The following is a 27,165-nucleotide window of genomic DNA, read 5'->3' on the forward strand; positions in this document are numbered from 1 at the left end:
TAAGGTAGGAGAGGAAGTTTATTCAACAAAGTATTTACTGAGCCCTTAATGTGCCAGGCACTATTTTAGGTGCTGGGAATACATTCCATTGATTAAAAACATACAAAAATCCCTGTCTTCATTGTGCTTACACTCTAGAGAAAGGATACGAGACAATAAACATAATAAATAAGTAAATTACATAGGAAGTTAGAAGGTGATAAGCACTATGAAAAAAATAGAGCAGTCGTGAGAATGAAGACAAGTCTTATCTGGGAATTTTCCAAAACCAGAAATGGAAAAAAAAAAAATAAGCTTCTTTCTTTGAAAGTGTATATACCTATAAATGACAAAAGAATATTTTTCTGGCTCTTTCATGTTCATGGGATTTGTATGCAAGAAACTAAGGGGATTTAAAAAACGAAAATGGAAGTGAAAACTAGGAAGACTAAACTTTCATAGAATAGGTGCACAATTCAGGATTCTTGAGGCAGTGGAAACTGCTTCCTGCAGTAGTAGGACCTTCCACATTTCTGGCAAATTCCACGGTTCTGGACATACTGCCAACCACAGTGGATCTGAGAGTCAATTCTGTTGAAGAAAGGCTACTAGGGACAGAAAACGTGGACAAACTCAAATAGCCTTCTGGGATTTTTTATTTCCATTTCCTTTTTAAAATACAACACCCCATTTTTTTGTTATTGTCTCATTCTGTTAAACAAGAAGGGTGAGCTCATTAAAAAGGAAAACTGAAACACGGGAATGCCTGCATTTCCAACCCCACTGCCATTCTCAGATGGTCCAAGATGCACACAGGTTTACCGTGTATTGGTAGACCCACATCTTTCAATACCAATTACCAGAGGTTGTTGCCGCTGAAGCTACCTACCAGGTGGGTTCTTTTCCCCTTCGATTGAAATTCAAACTCCATTTCAACAAAGTAACCCAAACAATTAAGGTCTAGTTTTTGCCTCTGGGGAATTAGGTTCTCCAAGTAAGAAGTGAAAATAAAAAATAGATGGTAGATCATCTTTGACCAGAGAGCCCTACTTTCAGCAAAATGGGGCAGAGGCAGCAAGTGCAGGTTGCAGGACCAGGCAAAAGAGAGTGTCCACCCACAGGATACTTCTAAATTGAGGACTAGGACAGCAGCCCCTTCTAGAGGTAATAATGTCACTAGGTTGTGGTAATTCTCCAGAAACCCCATAAGCCCGGGATTAAGAACATCTGGAAACTGTTCAGATGACACCAATTTCTGTTTCCTGCTGTGAGGGCTTCACGGATGCCTCTTGGTGGCATCTGTCGCCATTTTGTTTTTCTTTGCAAACCTCCTCCTTTCAAACCAGGAAGTGTACATAAAGTGCAAGTAAGATTCATTCCCTTGCCCATGCTTCCAGGATCTTGTGTTGATGGCCAGTATTACCAAATCTATCAGTTCAACCGCTGGCCACCTAGGTCGTCTGCAGGTATTTTCTGGAGTTAGCAAATGAGTTCATCTGGCAAAGAGAGTGTCCGAAGGTGGATGCAGTCTTGGCAAGAAAAGACAAAAGTACCATACGTAAGACAGGGATGTGAATGATGCAAGCAGTAGGGGGGCTTCTTGTCACCGAGTCATGGAAGAGGCCTTCTTTAGATCTCAACTCTTAAAGAGACCTCAGGAACCATTACTAAAATGAATGAGGCCAGCGGATTTCAGAGCACCGTCAGTCTTCAGTGAGGGCAGGTTCAGTTTTCCCTGGGTTGGGGACAGAAGAGAAAATAAAGAGGGTAAGGAGCCAGATCTGATGAATTTAATGCCAGAAATGGCATGAAAAAAGCCTCCAGTGAAGACTTCCCGTCCTATAATACAAAGTTGAGCACAGTGACCCCCGCCCCGTAGGACTTAGCACAATGTGTTTTCTTCGGTTCCAAATGGGTAACAGGCAATGTTGCGTACATCTTTATTTCACTCTTAGATGAACTTCTCTTGATTAACATGCCAATGACCACTGTGACTCTTCAAGAGAAGGATACAGTATGTAACATTTCCCACATTTAGGGGGCCAGAAATTTACCTTCCACAAACCAACTTGGCAAGACCACTAGCGGGATGAGCATTTCGATACAACCTATTTTGGGAAATGCTGCCTTACAGCTGGAGGCAGACAGGAATGGCGTTAAGGTTGGGGGAACAGCGTTAAGTCATACTCAGTTTGTATTACATGAGCCCAGTGTTTGTAGAGACAGTCACAGTCCCACACCAATATAATACATTAACCATTCTAGCTGCGCTCCATCATATCCCCTATGAAATGTGCCAAAATCATGGGCCAAACTGAATGTTATGTTTGATGGGTAGACATTAATGATAAAAAGTTAACTATTTACTGTCACACAATCAGTGGACATTCGCAGGGGAGGTCCTTTGCATTTTTTCTGATTTTTCCAGCGGAGCTAAGGCCAGGGTTTCGGGATTCAGCCCATCAAGATGTCATTACACGTGAAGCTAAGCCACAGCCCAGGACTGAACAGAGTACAGTGACCCTTGAACAATATGGATTTGAACTGTATGGGTCCACTTCCACAAAGATTGTATTCGATAAATACAGCGCAATAGTGAAAATGTATTTTCTTGGGCACCTGGGTGGCTCAGTCAGTTAAGAGTCTGCGTTCGGCTCAGGTCATGATCCCAGGATCCTGGGATCGAGTCCCACATCCAGCTCCCTGCTCAGCAAGGAGCCTGCTTCTCCCTCTGCCTCTGCCCTCCCCCCTGCTCGTGCTCTCTCCCTCATGCTCTCTCTCTCAAATAAATAAATAAAATCTTTGGGGAAAAAAAAAAGAAAATGTATTTTCTCTTCCTAATGATTTTCTTAATAGCATTCTTTTCCTTAGCTTACTTTATTGTAATATAATATATAATACATAGAACATACAAAATATGTGTTGACTGACTGTTTAAGGCTTCCTGTCAACAGGAAGTAATTATTAGTTAAGTGTTGGAGAGTCAAAAGGTATATGCAGATTTTCAGTGAGGGAGGGCCAGCACCCCAACCCCACCCTCACTGTTCAAGGGTCAAGTATATATCAGAATATATATACAAATGTTAACTGAAAGTCATAGACTGACCCGATTAAAAGTCACAGAAAAATTTCAAACACCTACTCGTTAAATTCCTGAATTTCTTCTTGGCTTCTGCCCTTTCTTCAGCATCAAAGTACCAAACGGTCATAGCGTATCTGTGATATGCAGATATAAAAGAAGTTTAAAAATACTACCAAAAAATAAAAAATACTTACTATGAATCTCACATCAGAGGCATTCGTAAAGCCAACATTTAAAAAGTTTTCCCTATTATTAGAAGTCCGTCCCAATTTTAATTTAAAATAAACTTCTCTGGTTTCAATTCTATTTAAATGTAATAAAACACGTAAGGAATTCCAAGTATGCAGCAGGCATTATCCTGAGCAATGGGAATTCAAATGATCCTGTGAATAAATCTGCCTCTTTCTCAAGGAGCTCAGGCTCTCACAGAGGAGACAGGCAATTTAACAAATGATGTAACAGGTCAAGATGATCTACACAGAAAGGACTAGAAGGGAGTCATTCTGCTCAAGACTTGAGAGACCCAAGCTTTTGGGGAGAACACAGAGAAGAGTAGGTGACAGTTGAGTAAAGCTTTGAAGAGTAACTTATTTAAATGACAGAACACTTAAAGCTCTTGGCTTGCTTTCTTTAGTTTTGGATACTGAGGCAAGGATGCAACAGAATAATGATGCCCTCAAGCTTTCTACTGTGTTTCCATTAATTTGCTTTATCCCATCTATGGGATAGACTGTAATAGGAATCATTTCATGCATGAGTTTTCAAAAAGTTTCGTTTTCTAATTATTATTAACTACTGGAATTTCTACAGCCCTTGATTTTTTTCAAGGGCTTCCCATCAACATCTGCTAATGTTTTTCCTGTGACTTGGGTCATCAAGAGATTGGGGAATACTGAGGGAATTCTGGCACAAATGACAGGGGCCAATTATCGTACCCTATTAAACAAGCCACAACCAGGCTCTGGGGGTAGAATTAGTTACCTGCTCACCTAGGGCACATTCCAATTTGACATTTAATATGCAACTCTGTGTGGGGCTCAGATCTGTGATTTCTGGAGGGGAACACCTATAAATCTTAACTACTTCACACATGTGATTCTAATTTAATTAGGCTTGTTAAGGTTCAAGTCATTATCCTACCAAAGTTCTCTCCCCCTGCCCCCAACTGTGATTCCCAGTTCAAGCTGCATCCCCACAGCACGGGGCCACCACCTGGTTTCCAGCTCGGGCCATAAAACAAAGGTAATGAGAGGCATATTCCAAAATTAAGATTACTTCAAGAGTTTCTAGATTAATACTAAACAAGTTTAATTGTTGAGTTTCTCTGAAAACCTCACGCTTGAGCTAAAGAAGGGGCTTTTAGAAATAAGTCAGTCAGAGAAAGACAGGTATCATATGATATGAGGAATTCTTAATCTCAGGAAACAAACTGAGGGTTGCTGGAGCGGGGGTGGGAGGGAGGGATGGGGTGGCTGGGTGACAGACATTGACGAGGGTATGTGCTATGGTGAGCGCTGTGAATTCTGCAAGACTGTTGAATCACAGATCTGTACCTCTGAAACAAATAATACATTATATGTTAAGAAAAAAAAAAAAAGAAGAAGATAGCAGGAGGGGAAGAATGAAGGGGGGGGAATCGGAGAGGGAGACGAACCATGAGAGACTATGGACTCTGAGAATCAAACTGAGGGTTCTGGAGGGGAGGGGGGTGGGAGGATGGGTTAGCCTGGTGATGGGTATTAAAGAGGGCACATTCTGCATGGAGCACTGGGTGTTATGCACAAACAATGAATCATGGAACACTACATCAAAAACTAATGATGTAATGTATGGTGATTAACATAACAATAAAAAAATTTTTTTTTAAAAAAGAAAGGGCTTTTAAAAAATCCCATAACTGGAACATGATGGGTACAGTGGGCCCAAACCAATTTTAAGGGAAAGAAAGGGTAAAAAGGAAAAGAAGTCGGAACAAATTCCTCTCTCTTTATTCAAGGTTCTCTCTCTGTTTGCAATAGGCAACTTGTAAATTCATCCAGAGTTAACCATCAGAATTCCTGATATGTGAGGGCCAACATTCTCTAGGGCTACTTCAACGTTAGATTTGTTTCAGGGAGGAGTGGCAAAGGAAGAAGGGAAAAACACTGTGGGAAATCTGGAATCCACCACGCTCACCTAATGGAAAACAATTTGTTAATAGTTCCACTTGACATTAGGTTTTGTGAAGAACCTAAGGAATCTAGTTTCCCCTGTAACTGTGATTGCCTTCTAACAGGTTTGCTATCAGCCTTGGAGTGTGGTTGGTCCCTCATATACACAGGACACAAGTTTAGGGACTTCTCTGGGAACTGGGTTCTATACAGAGGCTTCTCAGGAGGAATCATGGCCCTGGCTATTACCTGGTCGCATACGAAGGCTGGACTTCATGTGGGTTCCGGCGGTCTGACCAGAAGAACAAGAGTCTGTCAAAAATGGGCTCCACATCCGCTATGAATGATTTCCCTTCTGGAAATATCCGCAGGACCCCACCGTGTAGCTGAGGGCCAAAAAGAAGATGGATTATTTCCTAGCCTCACACATAATTGGCTAACAGTGATATTTCAGCCTCATCTGGAAACAATGCCATCTTCCAACCTCCAGTCCGGGTGTATATTACTCCCAAAATTCTCTCCAACCTTACACCTTGTACTTCATTTTACTTCCAACTTAGCTAGTCGTCTCTCCTTATCCACTCATACGGAATGAAGCCTTCCTACCCCCCAGTCATGAAACCCGTGGACACAAAATGGAGTGCTATTGGGTCCAATCACACAAACCTGTCAACATCTGTTTTTGACCTACAAAAACCCACCGGCAACTTCATATGGTTCCATCTAATATTAAGAACTTCCTAGGATAGTCATCACACATAACATCCCCTTCAATTAGAATTTACGGCTTTCTTTTGAACTCCTCCAGCTCCTATGTGATCTCATCAGCTGGAAGTTACATATTCTTTTTCTGAGCTCAGACTACCTTATCTACACTTTTTAGTACATGCATCACTCTCTTCCTTGATTTCTTTTTAAAAATATGTACACCCAAATCTCCTGCTGGGATAACCATATCAAGGTAGAATCCAGGCCTCACACATCAATGCTTCTACACAGCACAATGCCTGACATTAACAGGCACTCAAATATTTGTTGCATGATTTCATACTTCATGATTTATTATCACTGACCTGATAACTTTACTCTCTTGCCTATAACACTACCTTTCAAGATTTTAAAAGACAACTAAGGGATGTATTCCAATCATGTTACCAAATAGGGAGAAGAGACATCTGACTCACTGGTTTCCCAGGTTTTGTTTCCCTGACGCCAGATAAAATATCCTTGTGCTTTAGGACGACCAGTATCTGCCCCAATGAACAGGAAATGGAGATGCAAAAGGTTCAAATGCCAAATGAGCTTGAAAAGTTCTCTGACTTCTCAGACTCCTAAATCATCCTTAAGTTTCAGAAAGCATACAAATTCCAGATAAATGTCTGTAAGCGTGGAACCAGACTTCATATCTCTATCTATCTATATGTTCAAAAATAAGCCAGAAAGCCTCTGACCTTCCCAAACCATGGTGAGCCATGGCAAGCAGCCACCGACGAGCCATACCACCCCAAGAGGACTGTGTGGGAAACCTCGCCTGGGGCCGGTTTCATATCCTACAGTTAGTTCTATTTTTGTGGAATTCTCTCACAATGTTGCTGCTGGAAGGAAGAAGTATGTATCTTACTGTGCACTGAGAGTCCTATCAGCTCTGGATTAGATCCCCCCCCAAAAAAATTGATCCCCATTCCTAAAATGATAGATTACCTTCTCTTTATCAACCACCCTTCCCACAACCTAGTAATGACCCTCCCTACTGCCCCCCACCCCCGCTGCCCCCACCAGATTAACTTCATATCCATTATTTTCGTCTGATCAACTTGAGTACTAACACCATAGTAGGAGACAAAAAGTAAATGGTGAAGTAGAAAAGATTCATCTGTGGGAATTATGAATTGCAAACCCTCCTCTAAGTCATCTGAATTCTTTCCCTAGAGTTTCTAGCCCCACGTTCTACCCCCTTTATGCCAGAGTACCTTGGCATCCCAATTCTTGTTCAGATAGTAGATGCAGGTGATGCAGCGGCCGTCGCCGTTGGGGTTGTCCACATGTCGAACATAACCTGTCCCATTGCCTGGGTAGCAAGCCACCATTGCCTATGGAGAAATCCCAAGAAAGCTGGTTAAACAAAGCCGAGACCATCTTCTCCCACCGGGGAACAGCTGAGTAACGCAGTCTCTTTGGGTGCTATGTGACATTTACAGGCGGCCATGGGCTTCTTAATTGCATGGACAGTACATAAATCGAGACTCATCGTCGTGGTGTAAGATTAACAGCCAAGTTATACCTTATGGCTCAGCCCAAGTGGAAAGTGGTTCAGCAATATTCCCACAGTTCTAGAACATTTCAGACAGTAACCCAGCTACATCATCATGAGGATGCCCTGCTTTTCTCCAATCCTCCTCTTTGAAAAAGCAGATTCTGGGTTCCCATCCTAGACCCACAAAATCAGACTCACTAGGTAATGGAGTTTAGGGATTATGCCTGGTATAATAAGTGCTCCTGAATCACCGAATCACCGGCTGTCTTAGAACAATGGCTAAAGATCCGTGCATTGACAAAGAGATGGGAACCAATCACAAAGGAGGAGAAGATCAGGCTTGCTCAATAAAATGCTTAGGACAGAAAGAATAGGGAAAGGTCAGTCGGAAGGAAGGAAGCTGTGCCCCAATTTGTTACCACAGGCAGCACAATCAGGTCCAATTCATAGAAGAAGCCACAGACACATCTTAGTATGTTTCTCAATGCTCGTCTTCTTGCCTACTGATAACTATCACATCAGGCAATAACCTGAAGTTCTTCTCTTCCTTTGCCCAGGCACCACCTCTAACAGCCAGGTGGAGGGATAAAGTAGAAAGCCATACAAACAAATCCTACTAAAAATTACTATTAGAGAATTACTATTAAGCAGGTATCAAACCTCTAATTGTTCCATGGCACAATTATAGCAAGGAATAGAAAACAATGGGAAGGTGCAAAAGCTAGTTCTCTTCACAGGACACTGCCTTATTTCTTAAAATATTTTCGTAGGGATGAGACATATGCAGGGAAGATACCGGAATTGACAACATAAGATGAGGAAAGGGATATTTTTCCTATTTTGTTGGCTGAGGCATTCTGAGTGCCTAAAACAGTGCCTGCCACATGGAAGGTGTCTGTTAAAAATTTGATTAAGTGAATAAATAAGCAAATGGCTCTGTCCTCTAAAGGATAAGAGGTCTCTGTCATTTTTTTTAAGATTTTATTTATTTGACAGAGAAAGAGACAGCGAGAGAGGGAACATAAGCACGGGGAGTGGGAGAGGGAGAAGCAGGCTTCCTGCCGAGCAGGGAGCCCAATGCAGGGCTCGATCCCAGGACTCTGGGATCATGACCTGAGCTGAAGGCAGACGCTTAACTGACTGAGCCACCCAGGCGCCTGGTCTCTGTCATTTTATTTTAGAGAGAGCACAAGTCGGGGGGGGGGGGTGGAGGAGCAGAGGGAGAGAGAGAATCTCAAGCAGACTCCCCATGGAGGAGGGAGCCCGATGCAGGGCTCATTCCCAGGACCTGAGATCATGACCTGAGCTGAAGGCGTAACTGACTGAGCCACCCAGGCGCCCCAAGATTTCTGTCATTTTTAAAAACCTATCTTCAAACATACACTTAGTGATCCAGTTGGTATTTTCCCTCATGAAGGGCAGGGCTGTTTCGCTGGTAAAACGATCAGTCAGGTAGAGGCCCAAACTAAGGCATTAGTGGCTCAATGAATCAGCTTCAATGCTGTGGCCGCCAAGTCACTCCCAGCAGCAGCATGAAAACATGAACAAAGCATGGAGCGTCACAGGCTTCACACACGTGCCATACTAGAACAATCAGGCTTAACAGCAACTTGGCTTTAACAATGATCGTAACACTTAAATCACCGTATCCCTCACGCGGCTATCAATCCCCGCATCCTGCCTCTGAACATCTACAGTGTCAATGCAACATCGTATCTTGGAGCTGAAGGGAGCCTGTTGGCCTGAACCTCGTCCAGAAAGTGGAATGTTGAGGCCACTGCAATCAAGATTTAACAAATGATGGGACCACCAAGCAAAGGATGGCTTGGAGAAAGCTGGCTGGTAGCAGGCGGAAATGATGGGCCTGGCCGGGAAGAAGAGATAAATGAAGTCACCTATACTGACTAGGGAATTACTCATCCCTGGGAGCAGCTATTAGGATTATAAGAGCCACCACTGAGCCAATAATGAAAGTCACTTAAGCCACAAACAGTTATAGGCTAGATTCCCTACCATCTAAGCCTCCCCCCACTGTGAGGCCCTGAAAAGCAGCAGTGCTCCATCAATACTATATAATCTTATATTCTTAAACAGCCCTACTCTACAGAAAAGGTCAGTGGTCTGGATGCCTGCCATCTGGTTCCCTCAGCAACTGATTGTGTGATCCCAGGCCTAGTTTTTTTCTAGAAGGAGGGGCACAGGTTGGAGGGCCTCCAAAGGTCTGAGACTCTAGCTAAGCAGCAACCCCAGAAGGAGCAACAGGGTTCTTCAGGGCCTTATGAAGCACCTGTCTGCCACAGAATTCAGTTTGCAGTAAATACTGAAAAAAGTAGATACAAACTCACAGTAGTACCTCCTTTACGAATACCTGCATCTATAAAACACACACGCAGAAAAAGAGCTAGCACCTCCCAGGGACTTATTAGCACAAAATTCCTAAGTGTCAGCAAAGTATCTGATTGCTTAGGGGAGGGCAACAGAGGGAAGTTTTCTGGCCAGAGCCAATCTTCACCCTCTCTCCTGGTTTCTGAAGCCACAGCATCAAATCTGAAACAATGGAAGGAAATTATTGTGGGCCTCGGTGGGCCCGTCGAAACTACACAGGCCAACTTTATCAGTTTTTTCTGGACAAGAGCCACAGGAGATAGGTCTTGGCTTGGGCACGTTCCCAACTATTTGTTGGTCTCTGACACAGTCTAGAACCAGGAGGCTAAGGATGTGTTGAGAAGCAACGCTCCCTTCAACAGCCATGCATTTCTGTGCCAATTTGTGCAGAGGACAGAAATCCCTTCCCCAGAAACGGATCAGTTCGACTGCAGGGCTATCTAAGCCTCATTAAGCCTGGGAAGGGATTTATAACATATAAAGGCATCCACCATTTCTTCCTCTGACCCTGTTGTGCGCCCCACCCCCTCAGTCCCCCCTCCCACCACCCCTGGAGGCCTTTCTAGAGCTTTGTCGCAAAAGGAAATGAGCGGAGGGGTGAACGCCCCCCAGGCTAGCTCTAGACCAGAGCTAGGTGCTCTAGACATCTAGGTGGCCACATTCAGGCAGGGACTGTCTATGCATTCTTTGAAGATGCACACAGATACATAGAATTTTAATAGCCAAACCCAAGTAACAAAATCTGTTCCCCAAAAACCACAGGTAGAATCGAAAACAGTGGTTCTATTAGAGAAAACAGTGGTTCTATTGGAGTTATTGCTGAGCTGGCTTCATAAGAAACTGTATCTCATCAATCCCAAAGGTAAGGCTGGAAAATGAAAGTTGAAGATTTCCATTCCAATGCCTAGACAGAATGCTCTTGACTGAAACCAGCCACAGCTTGACTGCATGTATAAACCATTTTCAAAAAGTGCCATCGGCAACCTCCACTGTCCATCCAGCAATGATGATCATTTCAGACCCGCAGGTGGGAAGGGGGCACATCTGACCCATCCAGCCTCCAGTTAGACTAACCACTTCCCTAATAACAATCAATGACCTAGATTTTGATAGAAACGTATTTCACATCATTCATGACTTTGGAGTCAGATTCACTAGTATGACTTGGTCTTAAACAAGTTATAAAGTGGTCTTTTATGTAAAATTTAATTTAGCAAATTAAAATATTAATCAATTCATTTTAATTGTAAAATTTGCAATTAATGTGAATCCATTTTAAAAAATGAGTCAAGAATAGCATAACTTCAAAGCTACCTGGTTGAGTGACCTTCAAACCCGTATTTTGGTCCACTGCCAAATGCTAGACCCCTCTAACTGCTAGACAGAAATGCCAGTCCGTCTTTGTAAGGATTTGCTTTGAATTATGAATGATCTTGAGCACAAGCATACTTTGAATAAAATGCAACCTAAATACAGGATAGCCTGTACTTAACCTCTTCATACCTCAGTTTTCTCATCTGTAAAATGGGCTTATGGGGACTGAAGGAGTTAAGTTGTGTAAAATGCTGAGTGCAAGGCTCGGCATACACTAAACGCTGCTTCTTTAGCCATATATATTAAGCTATTCCCCTCAGCCAGGGCTTCTGAATGTCTCCTCTTCAGGGACCGGACTCTACTTAAGTGCTCTGTAGCTTCAAATCCAGGACTGGGTAACTCAAATAGCTTTTGGCGCTTCCAAGGAACATAAATGATTAAAGCCAATCAGGAATAGATGTGTCAGAACTCCGGTGTGTGCACTCTGCTGCCTACAAGCAGGCAGTCTGCTGTCCTTTGTAACGAAGGCCCGGTGTTCCAAATCTGCAAACCTTAAGAGAGAGACAGGCAACGGACCCAGATGTGCATGTAAACTCTCTTGAACAGTTTTTATCCCAATTTTTTAATCAGGGCCACTAAAAAATACAACAGGCTGTACTCTGAGGTCACCGTCTGTGGTCTCCTAAGCAGTCAAGCTACGCTAGACTGGGCACTCCCCCAGGTGGGCACTCCCCCATCTCTCCTCGCCTGGCTCAGATGCATCCTGTCCAACGGCATGGCCTCATCCTCCAATGCCATCCACATTCCACGGGCTTCCTCCAGTCCTCCCCCCGTGTCGGCTCTGGACAGGGTCCTTCCTCTCTCCACCATGAGACAATTAACTACACGGAGAACCCGATGTGTAAAGACTTGAGAAGAAATACAAGAGTTTCCAGAAAATGTCACTCTGCAAAGTTCACACCGCTGTCAGTCCCATCCTTCATCTGAAAGTGAACCAAAAAAAGCAAGCTCTCAAGGTGATGATGAACCGCTCATAAACATAAAAACTGCTTTAGAACCTTTTACATTCACTCTAACTTCATCCAGGTTGGCATGAAGAAATTAGTTGTAGATAACGTAGGCACTTTAGAGAGGAAAGTAGGAAACTCTGCTAACTGTCACGAGTTATCTTGGCATCTTGCTTGTTATCTATTCTGTTGGTTAAGAGCAAACCTAGCTATTTCCTTCTGCCTAGTGCTTCTAGTTAAAGACTGATGTAACAAAATGAGGAAAAAACAGGAAATATGCTTTTGGTGGGCAATAACGTGAGCCTTGGCCAACTACCGTGTTCTCCCTCCCAAAGTTTCAGTATCCGACCAGACAATTCAGGGGAGTCAGAACACCAGACAAACGACAACTGTAAGGTAAGTAATCCTTTCAACAAACCTCAAGTTATTCATTAAAATGTTTTCTGCTATTCTGTTTCTACACTGAGAACCACTTCTGCCTTCCTCATTTGTTCTAAATCCACGCTAAAAATACTTCTTCCTGGAGCGCCTGGGTGGCTCATTCAGTTAAGCATCTGGCTCTTGATCTCAGCTCACATCTTGATCTCAGGGTCCTGAGTTCAAATCCCACGTTGGGCTCTACACCGGTTGTGGAGACTACTTAAAAAAAAAAAGAGCCTCTTCCTGAACCCAGAGCACTGTGACACAAAACCTCACTTTCAATTTAGAGCAATAATCATCATGCCCCCCATGAATGAATTTTGTTGAAATGCAAGAGCTTTGGTAATTCTGAAAATGAAAAGTAAGAGGGTCTAACCAATTCTCGGTTGCTCTGGTGATGGGGATCTATCCACCCCTTTCCGGTCAGGTGAGAGCATCGTGCCTGTGGGGGTAGGAATTTACCATCTTCACTTGAAAACCTGTCCCCAGGTAGACTTTTCCATCCGTGCCCTTGTTCTGCTCTACTATGAATTTGGTCCTAGCTCTGGGATCATCCAAACCACCACCAACTACCCAGACTCTAGAACCTTCGATTTAGTTCTCCTAGCTCAGTGATGGCAGTTTTACCAGATGCCAAAGCCCCTTGAAATTCTTCATTAAAGAGTTAGGCTCCCACCCCCACCCCAAAAATATGCACGCGCCACACGCACGTGCACACACACACACACACAGAAGGCTGCATAAAATCACAGGGGATTCACAGGCCTGTAAAGTCTGACTGCACTAGATCAAGATTCTATTCCAGGGAATCCTGCACTTCGTGCATGAACTTGAGTGAATCACCCTCCCAGGAGAAGCCACTGAAACTCTGCAAGGCCAAGAATTTAAGAAACTATTGTCATTCCTTTCTGAATTGTGGTTAATTCCTCTCCTTGGAGAGGATTCAGCCAGAGCTCTGCAATTAAGCACAGTAAACAGGCCGGGAAGCATCGACATATCAATACAGGCTGTTTGGGTTTGCAAAGGCGGCCCTTCCCGCGAGGCCTGGCTCCCCGCCAGCAGGGTGCCGGCTGAGTGACAGGGCTACGTGCGCTGCGTGAGGGTGGCGGCCAGCCCACAGCCGAGCACACCGCAGGGCAGACTGCCGAGGGAACCGGCACAGGACAGCCCTCCCCCGGCGCTACCCGAATCACCCGAGAAATGTTTTGAATAAGGGCTTCCTTGCACTTATGAAATCAGCAAAAGTCAGCCAGACTCAGGGTGAAGGACATTAAGAGAGGCCTTTAACCGTATCCTTTCCGATGCCGTTCTCCTCACTGTATCAGCTGCCCTTTCCTGAGGACCTACGCAGCCAGCTGGCACTTGGGGTGGTGCTTGCCACATACCGTCCCATTTCGTGTCCTGATTCTGGGGAAGGTGAGCAGCAGCTCGAGTCTCCCTGCTCACAAGTTCTCAGGAAAAGTCATTAAACCCCTGGAACCTCCAAGTTACCGTCTTTGTATAGAAAAACCAATTCATGGGTAATCCTTAAGGCAATATGCGGGTAGGGACTCACAGTATTTAACTTCTTTTGTTGTGAGAAACAGCCTTCTCATAAAAACAAAACTTTACCTGCTGCTCTCAGAAAGGCTCTGAGAATAAAGAGGAAAACAAGAATGTTTGTGGTTGCAGGACTGTCAGAAAATTAAGTGTGGCTGTCCTTAAGTTCTCATCTGCCATGAAGCCTCAAATATGTTAAGGGAATCCATAACTCAAATATAATTGGTAAGACAAGATTTTATAAACGGGGTAATAAAAAAAAAAACGTACCAGTCAAAACACATGAAAAATGCCTTGCAACAATCTTCTTAAAGCTAAGAAAAACCAGGCAAACACTTTACCAGCAATTCCCTAGGGACACAGCAACTATGCTGGAAAAAATAAAGTCAGAGAACTTTCTAGGAAGCCAGATCTTATATTTACATGTGCCCTTCAGCACCTGGAAAAATACATCTGCTCAATGAAAGAAATGACACACAGCAAATCAGCTGGAATTAGAACCTATCACATTCAGGAGACACACTGATTTACTGAACAAACATTTGTATAGTGCTTACTACGTGCCTGACACTGTTCTATGTGCTCCCTGAATAGCCCCCCTCATTCAATATTCATAAGTAACCCCATATGGCAGGAGACATCCTTATGTCCATTTTACAGATGGGGAAACTGTGGCACCAGGAGGTTCGGTCCCTTGCCTCTTCGAACCCAGTTTGTCTGGCTGCAGAGTGTGAGGCCTCCATCATCAAGTCATGCTTCATCAGCACCATTACCTAATGTCTACCATGAACCAAATCATCCATTTTGGGGGGTACAGAGATCTTCAGTTCTCCTTTAAGTATTTGAATCCCTCTCACCCTTGCCTAGCGCCCTTTCTATAATCATAGAAAACTGTAAAGGGCAAAAAAAAAAAAAAAGACAAAAATATGAAAAAGGAGGGTACTTGGTATTGAGTCTGTGAACGAAAGCTCCAAGATGGTTGGGGGAGGGGAGGGGCTAACAAAAGCACCGGGCAAAGGAGCCTGACTCAGTCCTGGTGCAAAGTACCCGCTGTCCACATGGTCTTTGCTTCAGCTACTCCCACAGCAAACTCACTCCCACTCTAAACTCTCTGCAGCCCCAGCACAGCCCACATCTGCTTTGGATGCGACTGCTCAACAATTAGCCCAGGTCATCCCCAGGCTGCTCTTCCCAGTCCCAGGTTCTATGGGAGGAAATCGGCGTCTAGGGACCTTTCCTTGTTAGCTCAGCTCAACACCAGCCAAGGTTTTCACACTTGTTTCAAAGTCGGAAGATAAATGACCAAGGAAGAAAACAGTTTAAAGGAAATACAAAAGTGTTTTTGTCAAAGGAGCGGCACCTGGTAAACGCAAAGGAATGCCAGAGATGAGCTAAGCTGTCCTCGCTCACACGCAAAGCTTGTTCAGGAGACACCTCTAGTAGTACCCTGTCAGCTGGAATCCACTGCACACAGAACCTTCTCACGAGCACGTTAACTAGAACACGCTGGACACAGACCCACCGAGGCCTAGGGGAGGGGTCAGATTCAGAGGGGAAACTTCGAGGAGTAGCAAGTAAAAGGCTCCTCTGAGAGCAAAGTAGAAGCTATCTGGGGGAGCGGCAAGGGGACTAGAAATAAAGGAGTGGCTGGCTCTGAATCTGGGGGACAGGGGTCATTAATTTATGTGTCCCCATGTTCTTCCAAGGAATATACAAAGCCCCATTGCACAAACATAGGGTGAAAAAGCCGAAGTAACTCACGGAACGTTACAGAACTAAGCATGGTCTTTCCACCACTAAACACTGCTTCTAAAATATCAGGAAGCATCTGTTAACTGAAAACTGGGGCTCTTATTTCCAGAGCAACCGCTTCAGCTCCAAGATAAAGCAACAAGGTTGATTCTCAGATGACTCTCCTGACTCACCAGATACAGACTCAAACCTGTAACTGGGGAACCAAAGGCCTCCGTGCGGAAGTAAGAAAAGGCCAAGCAGCAGCTACTCTCCGCCCTTCTCCAGGTCCTATCCTTGATTCCCATCAAGCTGGATTTGGTTGTCAGCGTTCCTCCCCACCCCCAAAGAGCTCCTCACCTCGGCCTTCTCAGGTCTCCCATGGGGCAGCCATCCGACCCCAGAGGGCCAGACACCACCTTGGGCTTCTGTGTGGGATTCATGGGGAGCGCATGACAGCACATAACCAAAGCAGTCTGTGCTTCCAGTTTGTGCTCATCCAAAATCACGAGGATCTTGTCTCCTTCCTCCTGGTGCCTTCAGCTCACACTTCTCGCGAGGCTCTTGGGCCCATGAGGGCGGCAATACCCTGCGGTCACTAACAAAGATTCTTCCTCCCCCCCTCCATTTAACGTGAGCAGGAGGGAATCAGATCCAAACCACGCTCCAATGCTGGCTCTAGAAAATTTAAGTTAACTGATACAAATAACAGAAAAAAAGTGTCTTAACATGTTAACAGGTGGTGGGTTTTTCTCAAAAGATCTCCCAAATAAATTTCACGTGCTTGTATGTTTTCATTGTAGCAATGAATAAACTCAGATCTGAGCCAACGATTGAACTCTGATTTTCTTACTAACAGAAAAAGTGTAGGAAGATACAGCGCCCTCCCCTCCCTCTGTTTAGCCTCCTCTTATTCATTTCACTCAGTGTTTCTCAAACTTCAGCATGTGTGAGAATCACCTGGAGGACTCATGAGCTTCTGATTCACGAGGTCTGGGGAGAGGCCCAAGAACTTGCATTTATGGCAAGTTTCTAGACAATGCTGATGCAGCTGGTCCAACAACCCCACTTTGCGAACCATGGCAATTCCGTGGCAAAAACCAAGAGTTTTTGTGCAACGCCTCACCCTAGATGGTAAAAGGTGGAGAGTCATTAGTCACCGGCGCTGGTTGATCTGGGGAGGCTGATGGGTAGATGGAGGAGGTGGTGGGCACAGCAGGAAGCGAGAGGGATTCCTCAGGCAGTTTCTGGCACAGGCTTGGCAGTGTGATTCCTAAAGCTGGCAGGGAACATTCCAATTGTAACTCTGGGGCATTGCTGAGGATTACTGTCATGTCAGCGCTGGAGTGTGACCGCGGGTTAGGAGTCTCTTCGGGAATCAAAGAAGAAGCACTGAGGGCACCTATTTGCCCTCTCAGATGGAAATTCAGTCTCAATTTTCATTTAATTCCCTATAATCCCGGAGGCAGAGAAATAGTATCGTATCCATGGTATAGACGAGGAAAGCAAGGCTCAGAAAACGGACTTGCCCCAGATCACGGCGAGATGAACTAAAATGTAAAATGCCCATCCTAGGGCCTAGTGGTAGGTACCAACTAAATTAAATTAAAATATAAAAATAAAAATCCATCTCACTCATGCAGAAACGGAGATGGAGGTCCTGAGACACCACTTGCCAGAGCCAGGATCAGAAGCCAGGGCTCCAAGCTCACGGTCCTGGGTTTTCTTGCTTCCCGGCGCCAGCCCCGTAGGTACGAGCTGCCAGGATCCGGGCGTGACTTGGGTATTTTCTGGGGCCAAGAATAAAATTTCACAACGGAGAAAAAAAACCTCATAAAGCCAAAGTCTTGTCTTTGAGATGCTCCTTCATAGCATGTTAATATAATAAAATATTTAAACACTTTGACATCAAATTAGGGGCCACACTGCGAAATCTTTTTTTCACCTAACAAAATATTTACAGCTTTTTTGACACCCTGACAGCCTTTGAAATCAAAGTTCCTTTTGAAGATGAAATTAAGTCAGGCACCTATGAATTGTAAGAGACTATTCCGAGGCACTAGAAGTATATATCAAGCTTAAGAGTCTCTGCCTTCAAGGAATTTATAAGTAAATGGAGGGTAAGGTAACTAAGGAAGGAAGGAAGTAAATACAGGTACCTCTGTACGTAGCGGGGAGGCTTGGCCTGAGCTACCCACAGAGTTCTGGGAAGCAGAAGGCGCTAAGATGGATTCTGAAGAGCAGAAGACAACAGGGAAGCTCAGTGTGCCTGGCAAATCAGCTTCCAGCATTTCAGGGAGTGGGAGGGAAGGGAAGTCGGTCAGCAGGAGATTAAGTGTAGAAGGGTCAGATGGGGTCAAATGGGGTCAGACATGGAAGGCCTTAAATGACATGGTAAGAAGTTCGCAGCACGTACGGTAGACACTGGGGTGAGAGCATGGTTGGGTCTGCTGAAAGCATGGAGGCAACGTGATTAGTGTTGGGTTTTGGACTACTTACAGTCTGGCAAAATCACATTAAAATGGATCACAGGGAGAACAAGAAACAAAGGCAGGTGATTTATGGTTAAAATAAGTCTCTTTAAAATAATTCCCTCCTCAGGGAGTCCTACTATGAAAGCAAAACAAAATTTAGTTAAAGGAAAAAGAAAAAAAAAGACAAAACCTGAGGTCCCACAGTCAACCTAAAACAAAACAAAAACAAAAATCCAAAACAGTCCAAAATAGGCCAAATATGAACCAATAATATTGCGTGTTCCTGCCGGAGTGTTCAAGGTTTTGTGTTTTAAAAAGCTGGCTCAGTCAGTAGAGCATGGGACTCTTGATCTTGGGGTTGTGAGTTTGAGCCCCACGTTGGGTGTAGAGATTCCTTAAAAAATAAAATCTTAAAAGAAATAATTAAATAATTAAAATTAAGAATAAAAAAATAAATAAAAAGATTTTGCTTATCCACCCACTCCGGTCATTCAAATTAACCTGCAAAACAGTATGAATCTGAAAGAAGCCATCCAAAACACCCAAAAGCACACACACAAAAAAGACTCCCTGTCAGTTCTGTGTGGGGGTATGGAGCTCTCTGAGTAATAGTCCCTCAGGTTTAACTAGAAAGATGGCGAGAAATAGGAGGGGCCTGGAGGGAGGGGCACAGGCAGAATCTTTGTTCTACGTGTCGTGTAGGGAGAACACACAGCAAGCTCCCGAAGAAGTGCAGACTGTTTAAAATGGTATATCCTTACTACTTTCAAGCAATGCTCAAAAGAGTATTATCTTGAATACTTCAAAACAACTTCAAGTTCCCCCAGCAGAACCAAAAATAGATGTCACTGACACCTGGAATTGAGTTTGTCGTTTTGTTTTCTTCCCAGTGAAAAAAAAACCCAAGACTACCATCATATTCTTTGATCCTTTGTAGCTTGGAACTAGTTTTATATGGTAATAGCATTTTGGCCTCATTTTGGAAGGAAAAAGAATATTTAGTGTGAAAAAGGCACAATTATTCCAGAACTTGAGAAACACTGATCACTATATCTCCTGAAGGATAAAAACCTGGCGTGGCCTAATAAGGAGGTATTCACATGGCACAGAACATGAGGGACGCTCAGTAAGGAGGTACCGAATGAATCCAGTCCCAGATCTGAAAGCCCACATCATACGACCGTACACCCACATGTCCGTAAATCTGGGATCGAGTTGGGGGAGGGGGTGAAAAATAAAACCCTCAGTCACTCCCAGTTCACCAAACCAAGAATACGAATGTAACCCACAAATCACGATCAAAAGAAGATACAAAATTAAGGTAAGTGCCACCCTGGTTTGAGATTAAGATAATCGAGGGAAACGGGGTATAAATTCTATGTATAATGAACCAAGCTAACTAATCTCGCTTGGCAAACAGACACATGGCTCTGAATCTGAGCCAAATCAACGGCTCCTGGCCACCTGCCAAAACTGAATTCCTTAGTCTGGCATCATAAAATGATTTGTCTGTCGCATTACAATTCCAGTGCCTCTGGATTCCACTACCCGCTGGGCACCCCTGGCAGTTGCCCAGCAGAATACATCTGAACTATCATTACTGTCAGAACGTCAGCATTTGACAAACACTAGAGAAAAATGACACCCATTTCTTAGAGCAATATTACTTAACAACTACAAAGTGCTACTACAAAGAAATGGTCAAATCTGTTGCTGTAATAATTAACAAAGAATGAATAACCTCCAGAGTGCTAAAGCTGCAAGCTGCTTCCTGGGTGCTCAATAGACTTGGGTCAAAATGTCACTTAATGTACCCAAGGCCACAAAGGTGTGTCAGAGGCAGAGGTCTTGCCAAACTGAGCAAACGTGGCCCACGGGAAAGGTCCTCCACGTTTTATCCTGAAGGGCACAATGCTGGGGTGCTTGGAGATGCTTCTCACACGTGCTCTGCTCATTATGGGTTAAACTCCACCCCACCTTGGAGCTTCGGCAGAGAAATCTTCCATACATGGTGTGTTTACGGAATGGAGTAGTAACATGCGAGGCTGCTCGTTATTTACAAATCTGAAATTTTTCCAGCCAGAGTCAGGATACAGGAAGGAATTTACAAATTTTGCTTAAGCTGAGCAAGGTCAGAAAGGGAAATAATTCATGACACCCAAAAGTCGAACGCACATAATTCCACCTAAGGGTGTTTATCAATTTTAAGTCATCACTATATTTAAAATTCCCAAATCACATGCTGATGTGGCTGAATTAACCTAACGACCCTGTCTCCTGGTCTACCTGACTCATGATTCAAGCCCCTCTCTAAAGCACCTCTCTTTGCTCAGGCCCAAGACACACCCCGATCCCTTCTCTGAGGGCTTGCATAAGACCTCATCTCTCCAAATACAAAAACACCTTACCTGCTGAGTGACTGACGGACTGGATAGGTGTGATTTCTCATACCTTTCCAGCTCTAAAGACCTGTATTATTAAAGGTCTGTGTATTTTTGGTCACTTCTCATTTTAAGTAAACAGAGAAACTGTTGAAAGCCCAAAGAAGAGAAAACAAAAAATGACAAATCAGTGTACAAGGGGACTGTTTAACCAGAAAAAGAGAAAGCAAAGTTGGTGACAACCATCTCACCCCACTCTGTTTTCAGCGTACTTCTTCTCTAGGTGGTTTTATAATCACTTTCCACCTCCCTTGGCCTGTCCGTGTACAGGTCCACCGCAGTGCAAGGCATTTAATGATTTGTGGATAAATAAACTGATACCCGCTGATTTGCCACGTCACTGCAAGCAGATAAGGTGTGGTGGAGTGGCCAGGGGCCCAAAATTGAGCAAAAGAAATTACAAGGTAAACACACACACACACACCCCCCTACTGTCTTTTCCTTGCTCCCATGTGTCATTCAACAAAACTGACCAAGAACATTATGAAAACTCACCCAATGGGGAAACTTGCTTCCCTGTCACTGAGGTTGTATCCTATAAATTATTTCCTTGAATTAATGTCCTTCCTCCAGGAGCTAAGTTATTTTGAAATACAAAACCTTTTCTAGAAATTCCTCACATCCTTACAAGAAGATATTTCAGTGCTTCAAACTCAGTGACTCGTCCCCCTAAAATATCTTCTTCACAGATAGACTTTTAAGATCTTAATGACAGAGACACCGTGTATGGTGTCTAGTGCTCAAACACCGTGCTCTTTAAGAACGGGACCTTTCGTCAGCCCTGGCAACTGTGGTTTCATAGGATTCTACATTCCCACTACCACCCCCAACCCAGGCTGACAGGTACCCTGGACCAAGGTGAAACCATCAGACTTTACTCCAGAGAATGAAAACAGGGATTCTGGAATGTTAGTTGAGTCTCTGCTGATCTCAAACTGAGGCTGGGTGGCCATTGTGAGGCAGCCATCTTGAGCCATATGCATGGAGAAGCAGCCAAAGCTAGATGCTAAGTAGGTTGGAGCAGAAATTAAGGGCACATGCAGAGAAGCAAAGATGAGGGCCATAAAGCTCCGGAGAAAACAACTAACACACCAGCTGTCCTTCGGACTTTCGGGTTCCTGGTTCACGGCCCCAGTCTTCTGTGAACGCTGATCGCATTTCCTGCACTTGGGTCCTGAGACACATCCTGATCTTTGAGTGTATTATGCTATTTTTGCTTAAAGTAGCTTGCAGCCATAATAAGCTCCCTTGAGTAAAAGATATTCCCGATATCACATGAGAAAGGTGGGCTACAACTGTTACTGCTCAGCAGCAAAGGAACAAGCCCACCACCTTGCAACCCATTTTCTTTTACTCATAACTTACTGCTGAGTCATCTTTTGTCTGTGCCGCTTCAGGCGGGCTGATCTATCTGTTCACAGTACAACTCCCATGACCCCACTGTCCAGAACTACTCCGGTCAGGGATCCTCACAACCAACCTTATTAGCAAATACTTTTCCTGCAAATAACAGTAGGAAAACATTGGCCCAGCACTCCACTTTCTTCTTCAATGTTTGGGTTTTATCTTTTTGCTGTTGTAAGCTTGAAGAATTAATAGAGTGGGAACTACAGGATCCTACCGTTCGAAAGTCCGTGGCAATGGAAGCTCTACGAGGCAGGGATTATGCCTATTTACCTTGGTATCCCCAGCCCCTGCACAGTACCCCACACAGAGCGAACGCCACTGCGCAAATCAAAGGACGGAAAAGAGAGTAGTCAAGAACCCAAACTCTGGACTCAGACAGTTCTGGGTTAGAATTCTAAATTCTAAATCTTCCGCTTACAGCCTCATAACATTCACGGGGGCACAGAATTCCACTAAGAATTTTATGTACGTTATCTTATTTAATGCTCCTTCCCCCCAAAAAGCTTTAAGGTATTATTACCCCTCGTTTTACACTCGGTGAAAAGTAAGCAACTTACCTGAGGCCACAAAGTTCCTGAGCCCAAGCCTAAGCCCCTAACACCTAAGATAAACTGCTGCTTACCACTCACTTTGTGACCTTGGGGGAACGACTCAATCACTCAATTTGCTGAAGATTGTGATTCTGAAGACTAAATCAGATAGACAGTGTTTATAAAGTGCTTAGCACAGTGCCAGACCGGGCAAACTGCTCAATAAAAAGTAGTTATTATTCTTAAAGTTACTAAGTAGTGAGCCTACACTGAGATGCTTCAAGCAGGAAGAACATTTGGTTCCATAAATTACACGTTCTCTGGAAAACAGCCATTTCCAAGATCTAGGCAGCCAAAGTAAAAGGAGCAAATTATGACCAATGTTTATCTTGGATATGGTCTAAATTCTCCAAAAGGCAGTAATAGATAAGAAATCTCTTGATAGCCTGGAAGCAATGACCATGCTTGAAGTTAGGGGGCGCCATGCTGCTGTGCATTTTAGGAAACCACTTCCCCAGAGGGTCTCCAGCACCCTTGGATTTTTCTCCAACAAAGTGGAGGAAGATAAATTCTGACTGGTAACAACTTTTTTTGGCAGAAAGGGGGAAGCCTTTAATATTTCTTTCCATTCTCTTCCACGGTTTCAACTTTAGGTCCAACATATATGTTTCTATTTTATTCCCAATGCCTTTGCTTTTGCTTCACTGAGATAAAGGGCATTCTTGCATTATTCAATGACCTTTAAAAGTCCAAGGAAAAAAAGTATTTAATTAGGACGAGCCGGTTAATACACATAACCCCAAGAAATATCTAAAAAACAACTGGTCTAAAACAAATGTATAAATTGGCGATCGTTGAAAATGGGTCATAGGAGCGTAACTCATTACACCAACCTCTGTTCCTCATATACACGTTTGAAATTTTCCATAATAAGACATCATAAATAAATTTTGAAAATAAGTGTACACATTCTACCTTTTAAAAATTTAGTTTCTACTGAAAACCTGCTTGGAGGATGCAGCAGGAAACTGGGTTTATATCACTACTCTGGGAAGCAGCACAGAGTAGGGCACTCAGTTGAGGGAAGAGAAGAAAGTTAAATTAATGGGAAACTAATGTAAATCATGTAGATGCTTTAATAAGACCCAAGGGCACAAAGCTAAGGAGAACTGTGTAACAAGCAAATCAAACTTTTTATTTTTGACTCTAATAATTGTTTGCTCAAGCCTGGTTTACATTTGGCTCCAGTTGGCCACTGAATATCCCAACCTAGAGGTGATTTTTCTAAAGGACAGGAATGAAGAGCTTTGTGCCAAAACAACCAAAGAAAAGCTGGAGATCTAGGTATGGACAAAAGATGAATTTCTCTTTTCAATTCAGTGACCTTCTGAAAGGGTTAACTGAGAAGTTATTTGTTCTACACAGAAGATAATCTATAACTGAAGAATCGTATCTAGAGATCTTTCTTTTTCCTTACCCAGACGTACACAGTGTTTCTCATTCAATTTGTCCGGCCAAATCCTAGCCTACAACCCTACCACGGACAGTCCTTTAAGTCACAGGTAAATACAAATCCTTAACTTTCAAATTTGTTAGTGACATCTTTCTACCAATTAATTCTGACCTCCCTCTGAGCAAATTACGTTCCCAGAATGCCGGGGGGTAAAATTCTTAGCACCTGAGTTGAAATGAAACTTGAAAAACTGATTAAGAAGCCATCTGCTCTTCCAGATTGAAGCAACAAGCACTTCGGTAACACTGAGGCTAGCCCTTCACCCCCCCCACCATTCCCGCCCCAGAAGGCAAGGTCACTCAGTGCAAAAACAAAACTAACCAAGACAAATGGCTTTCTAATCATCCAAATGATAAAAGAGTAAAGAAACACTTCAACGTCAACCTTCTACAGAGTCCAGGTAACTGAATTTTCCCCAAATCAAAATTTAGAAAGCAGCATTTTCTCCCAAGATTTACTTTATTCGTGTCTGATTAATAAGTGCTCTCAGACATTCTATTCTTGTCCTCCTGGCTTGAAAGGAATACAGCAATGTGTTTTCTCCCCTACCCTGTTCCCCTACTCCAACCTCTTCCTTCCCACACATTGCCAGTCTTCACCACTTGCCCTTTATTAAAAGTGTCCCCTCAGTCTACGAGACAAATGAGACGATAATGGTATGTTTTATCAAAGGGTCAATCTTGAACTGAGAAATACTACACGTGTTGTTAAGAATGGTGCCCCTTTCTTCTCATGCTAGCACGCTGTGCCTCACTGTGTTAAAGTTCTCTACAGCTCCCCGTGCACCTTGACCAGTGTGCAATAAAAGGGCAAATCACTCAGAACTGCCACTGGAAAAGCACTGGATTATCATCTGTAGAGAAGACTGAGTAGCCGGACTATCCCAAAGTAATGTACATGGACCTACATCGCTGTACTTCACGTTCCCATAGTTCTGCCAATCTACCTGTAAATGTTTCCAAGATAAATTACCACCCAGGGAGTCACTTCTGGCTGTGTGAACAAAAACATGGTCTCTTCCCAGAGGTACTTGACTTCCTTCTCCCCATCACTTAACTAGTTGTTTTGAGTGGATCTGTTAGGAAAGGGAAGGTGGTGGTGTAGGGCTCCGCACCAGCAGCAGAGAATCTTCTAATCAAGTGGGTGATCTCCAACTGTCCTGGGTGCAACAAGCCAAGGGCACCACTGACTCAAATGTGAAAAGCAGCTTTACTCTTTCACAGGTCAAACTTTCTTCACACCTGCCAAACTCCACACACCAAATGTCACACTGAAAAATCACAACTGTCTCCAGAATTCTTGAAGAGTGCTTTTTTTTTTTTTTTTAGGAATACCCTCTGAACACAATGAAGTACAATAGTAGGTGACTTTAAAGTGGCCATTTAATATCATGAATTCACACATGTCTCAGATATTACGCAGTGTTTCGAATAACCTGTCCCTCATCTGGAGCTTTGAGAACCTTCACGTATTAAATTCAGAACAAAAAAAAAAAAAACCACAGCTTGTCCGGTTTGACCCACCGGACCCATTATTTCAGTTAACAGGTCATCCTAACGATACACCTGAGTCCCTTAGCATGGATTTTCGCTCGGAGGAGGGGTGGGGGAGGGGGAGCCAGACCGACTGCTCGCTCTCGGTGAAAAACTAAAGTTCACTTGCAGCCCTGCGAAGGCAACAGACAACGGGCTCCGAAAGTCCCCAGTCCCCGCGGGCTACAGCGGCGACGGGGAGCCCGCGCGCGTCCTACCTTGGACCTTTCCTTGACGTAGTATTTGCCCAGCCGGCTCCCGCAGTACAGGACAAGCCTGTCGATGAGGGACAGGAGGAAGCTGATGGCCTCGCAGCCCTCCTCGTTGCCCCCGATCCACGTGATCTGGTCGCCCCGCAGGTGCCGCTTGGAGACGCCAGCGCGCGGCCCCGCCAACTGGCCGTCCCGCAGGGCCCCGTTGCAGTGCAGCTGCTTGACGCGTTCCAGGACGCAGTCGCCCACCACCTCGCCGAGGAAGTTGTCCAGGTAGCAGAAGCCCACCTCGTGCAGACAGGGCACGATGTACTCCAGGGCGATTTTCTCCAGATCCAGCCTCATGATGTGTCCCAGGGGCATCTCGCCCTCAGAGCCGAGCTCGGGGATCCCCAGCGTGCACGGAGACCCGGAGCGACCGACGCGCGCGCGCAGCCGAGGCGCGGGGAGCGTGGCCCGGGGTTCAGCTACCTGCGGCGGCCACGGTCCCCGAGCCGCCGCCGCCGCGCCAGGGAGAGGGGAAAGTTGCGCGAAACTCTGGGAGGAGGGATCCTTTCAGAGACCAGTGGGAGCTGCGCGGGGCTCCACGACCCGGCGCCGGACTGACCCAGCGAGGACTCGAAGGGCCCCTTGTGGAGATGCCGACCCACCACTGGTGCAGCGGCGGCCCCAGGCGGGGAGAAGCTGAGGTCCAGCCCCCAAGCCGGCCGACTCGGCGCGTCACGGGCCCCGCCCAGGCCCCGCCCCGGGCCCGCCTCCGGGACAGCCCTCCCCGGGCCCGTCCCCCGCTCCCGGGCTACCGCTGCCCGGCGCCAGCCTCGGTTGTTTGTGACTAGAGGAGGGGCTGGAGAACATACGGAATTTTTAGACTGCGATCGATTTGCATATGTTTGGCATAAAATCCCATCACAAACTTGAAAACCTGGATCTCAACTCTGAAAATGTAAATGAAATTAGCACGGTTTCCGGCCACGTTCTGGGCTGGTCACCTCTTGAACAGAGTAACATACTCCGGAACAAGTATGTGTATTCAACAGTGATCTCGTTCTAGCTTTACCTGGTGCCTTTCCTTGCCTCTGCTGTTTGACCCAGGTCAGGAGCCTCAAGCCACTGAGAGATTGGGAGAAATCCAGTTTTAACTAAAATTAAACATTTCCCTAACCCCTGTGTCCCCAAAGCCCTGTGTCTTTTCAAT

General features: G+C 44.7%; 1 protein-coding gene across 1 annotated transcript; it reads right to left on the reverse strand.

The window, feature by feature from the left end:
• Positions 1–26,651, reverse strand: EGLN3 (egl-9 family hypoxia inducible factor 3). Its single transcript, XM_036097342.2, has 5 exons — positions 25,977–26,651; positions 7,182–7,301; positions 5,461–5,597; positions 3,122–3,195; positions 1–1,714 (listed from the first exon to the last, which is right to left on the reverse strand). Exons 1-5 carry the CDS (start codon positions 26,331–26,333, stop codon positions 1,683–1,685), a joined length of 720 nt encoding a protein of 239 aa, XP_035953235.1. The 5' UTR covers positions 26,334–26,651; the 3' UTR covers positions 1–1,682.
• Positions 26,652–27,165: the final 514 nt, after the last annotated feature.

This window comes from Halichoerus grypus, chromosome 8 (assembly GCF_964656455.1).
Source record: "Halichoerus grypus chromosome 8, mHalGry1.hap1.1, whole genome shotgun sequence".
Classification (NCBI taxonomy): domain Eukaryota; kingdom Metazoa; phylum Chordata; class Mammalia; order Carnivora; family Phocidae; genus Halichoerus; species Halichoerus grypus.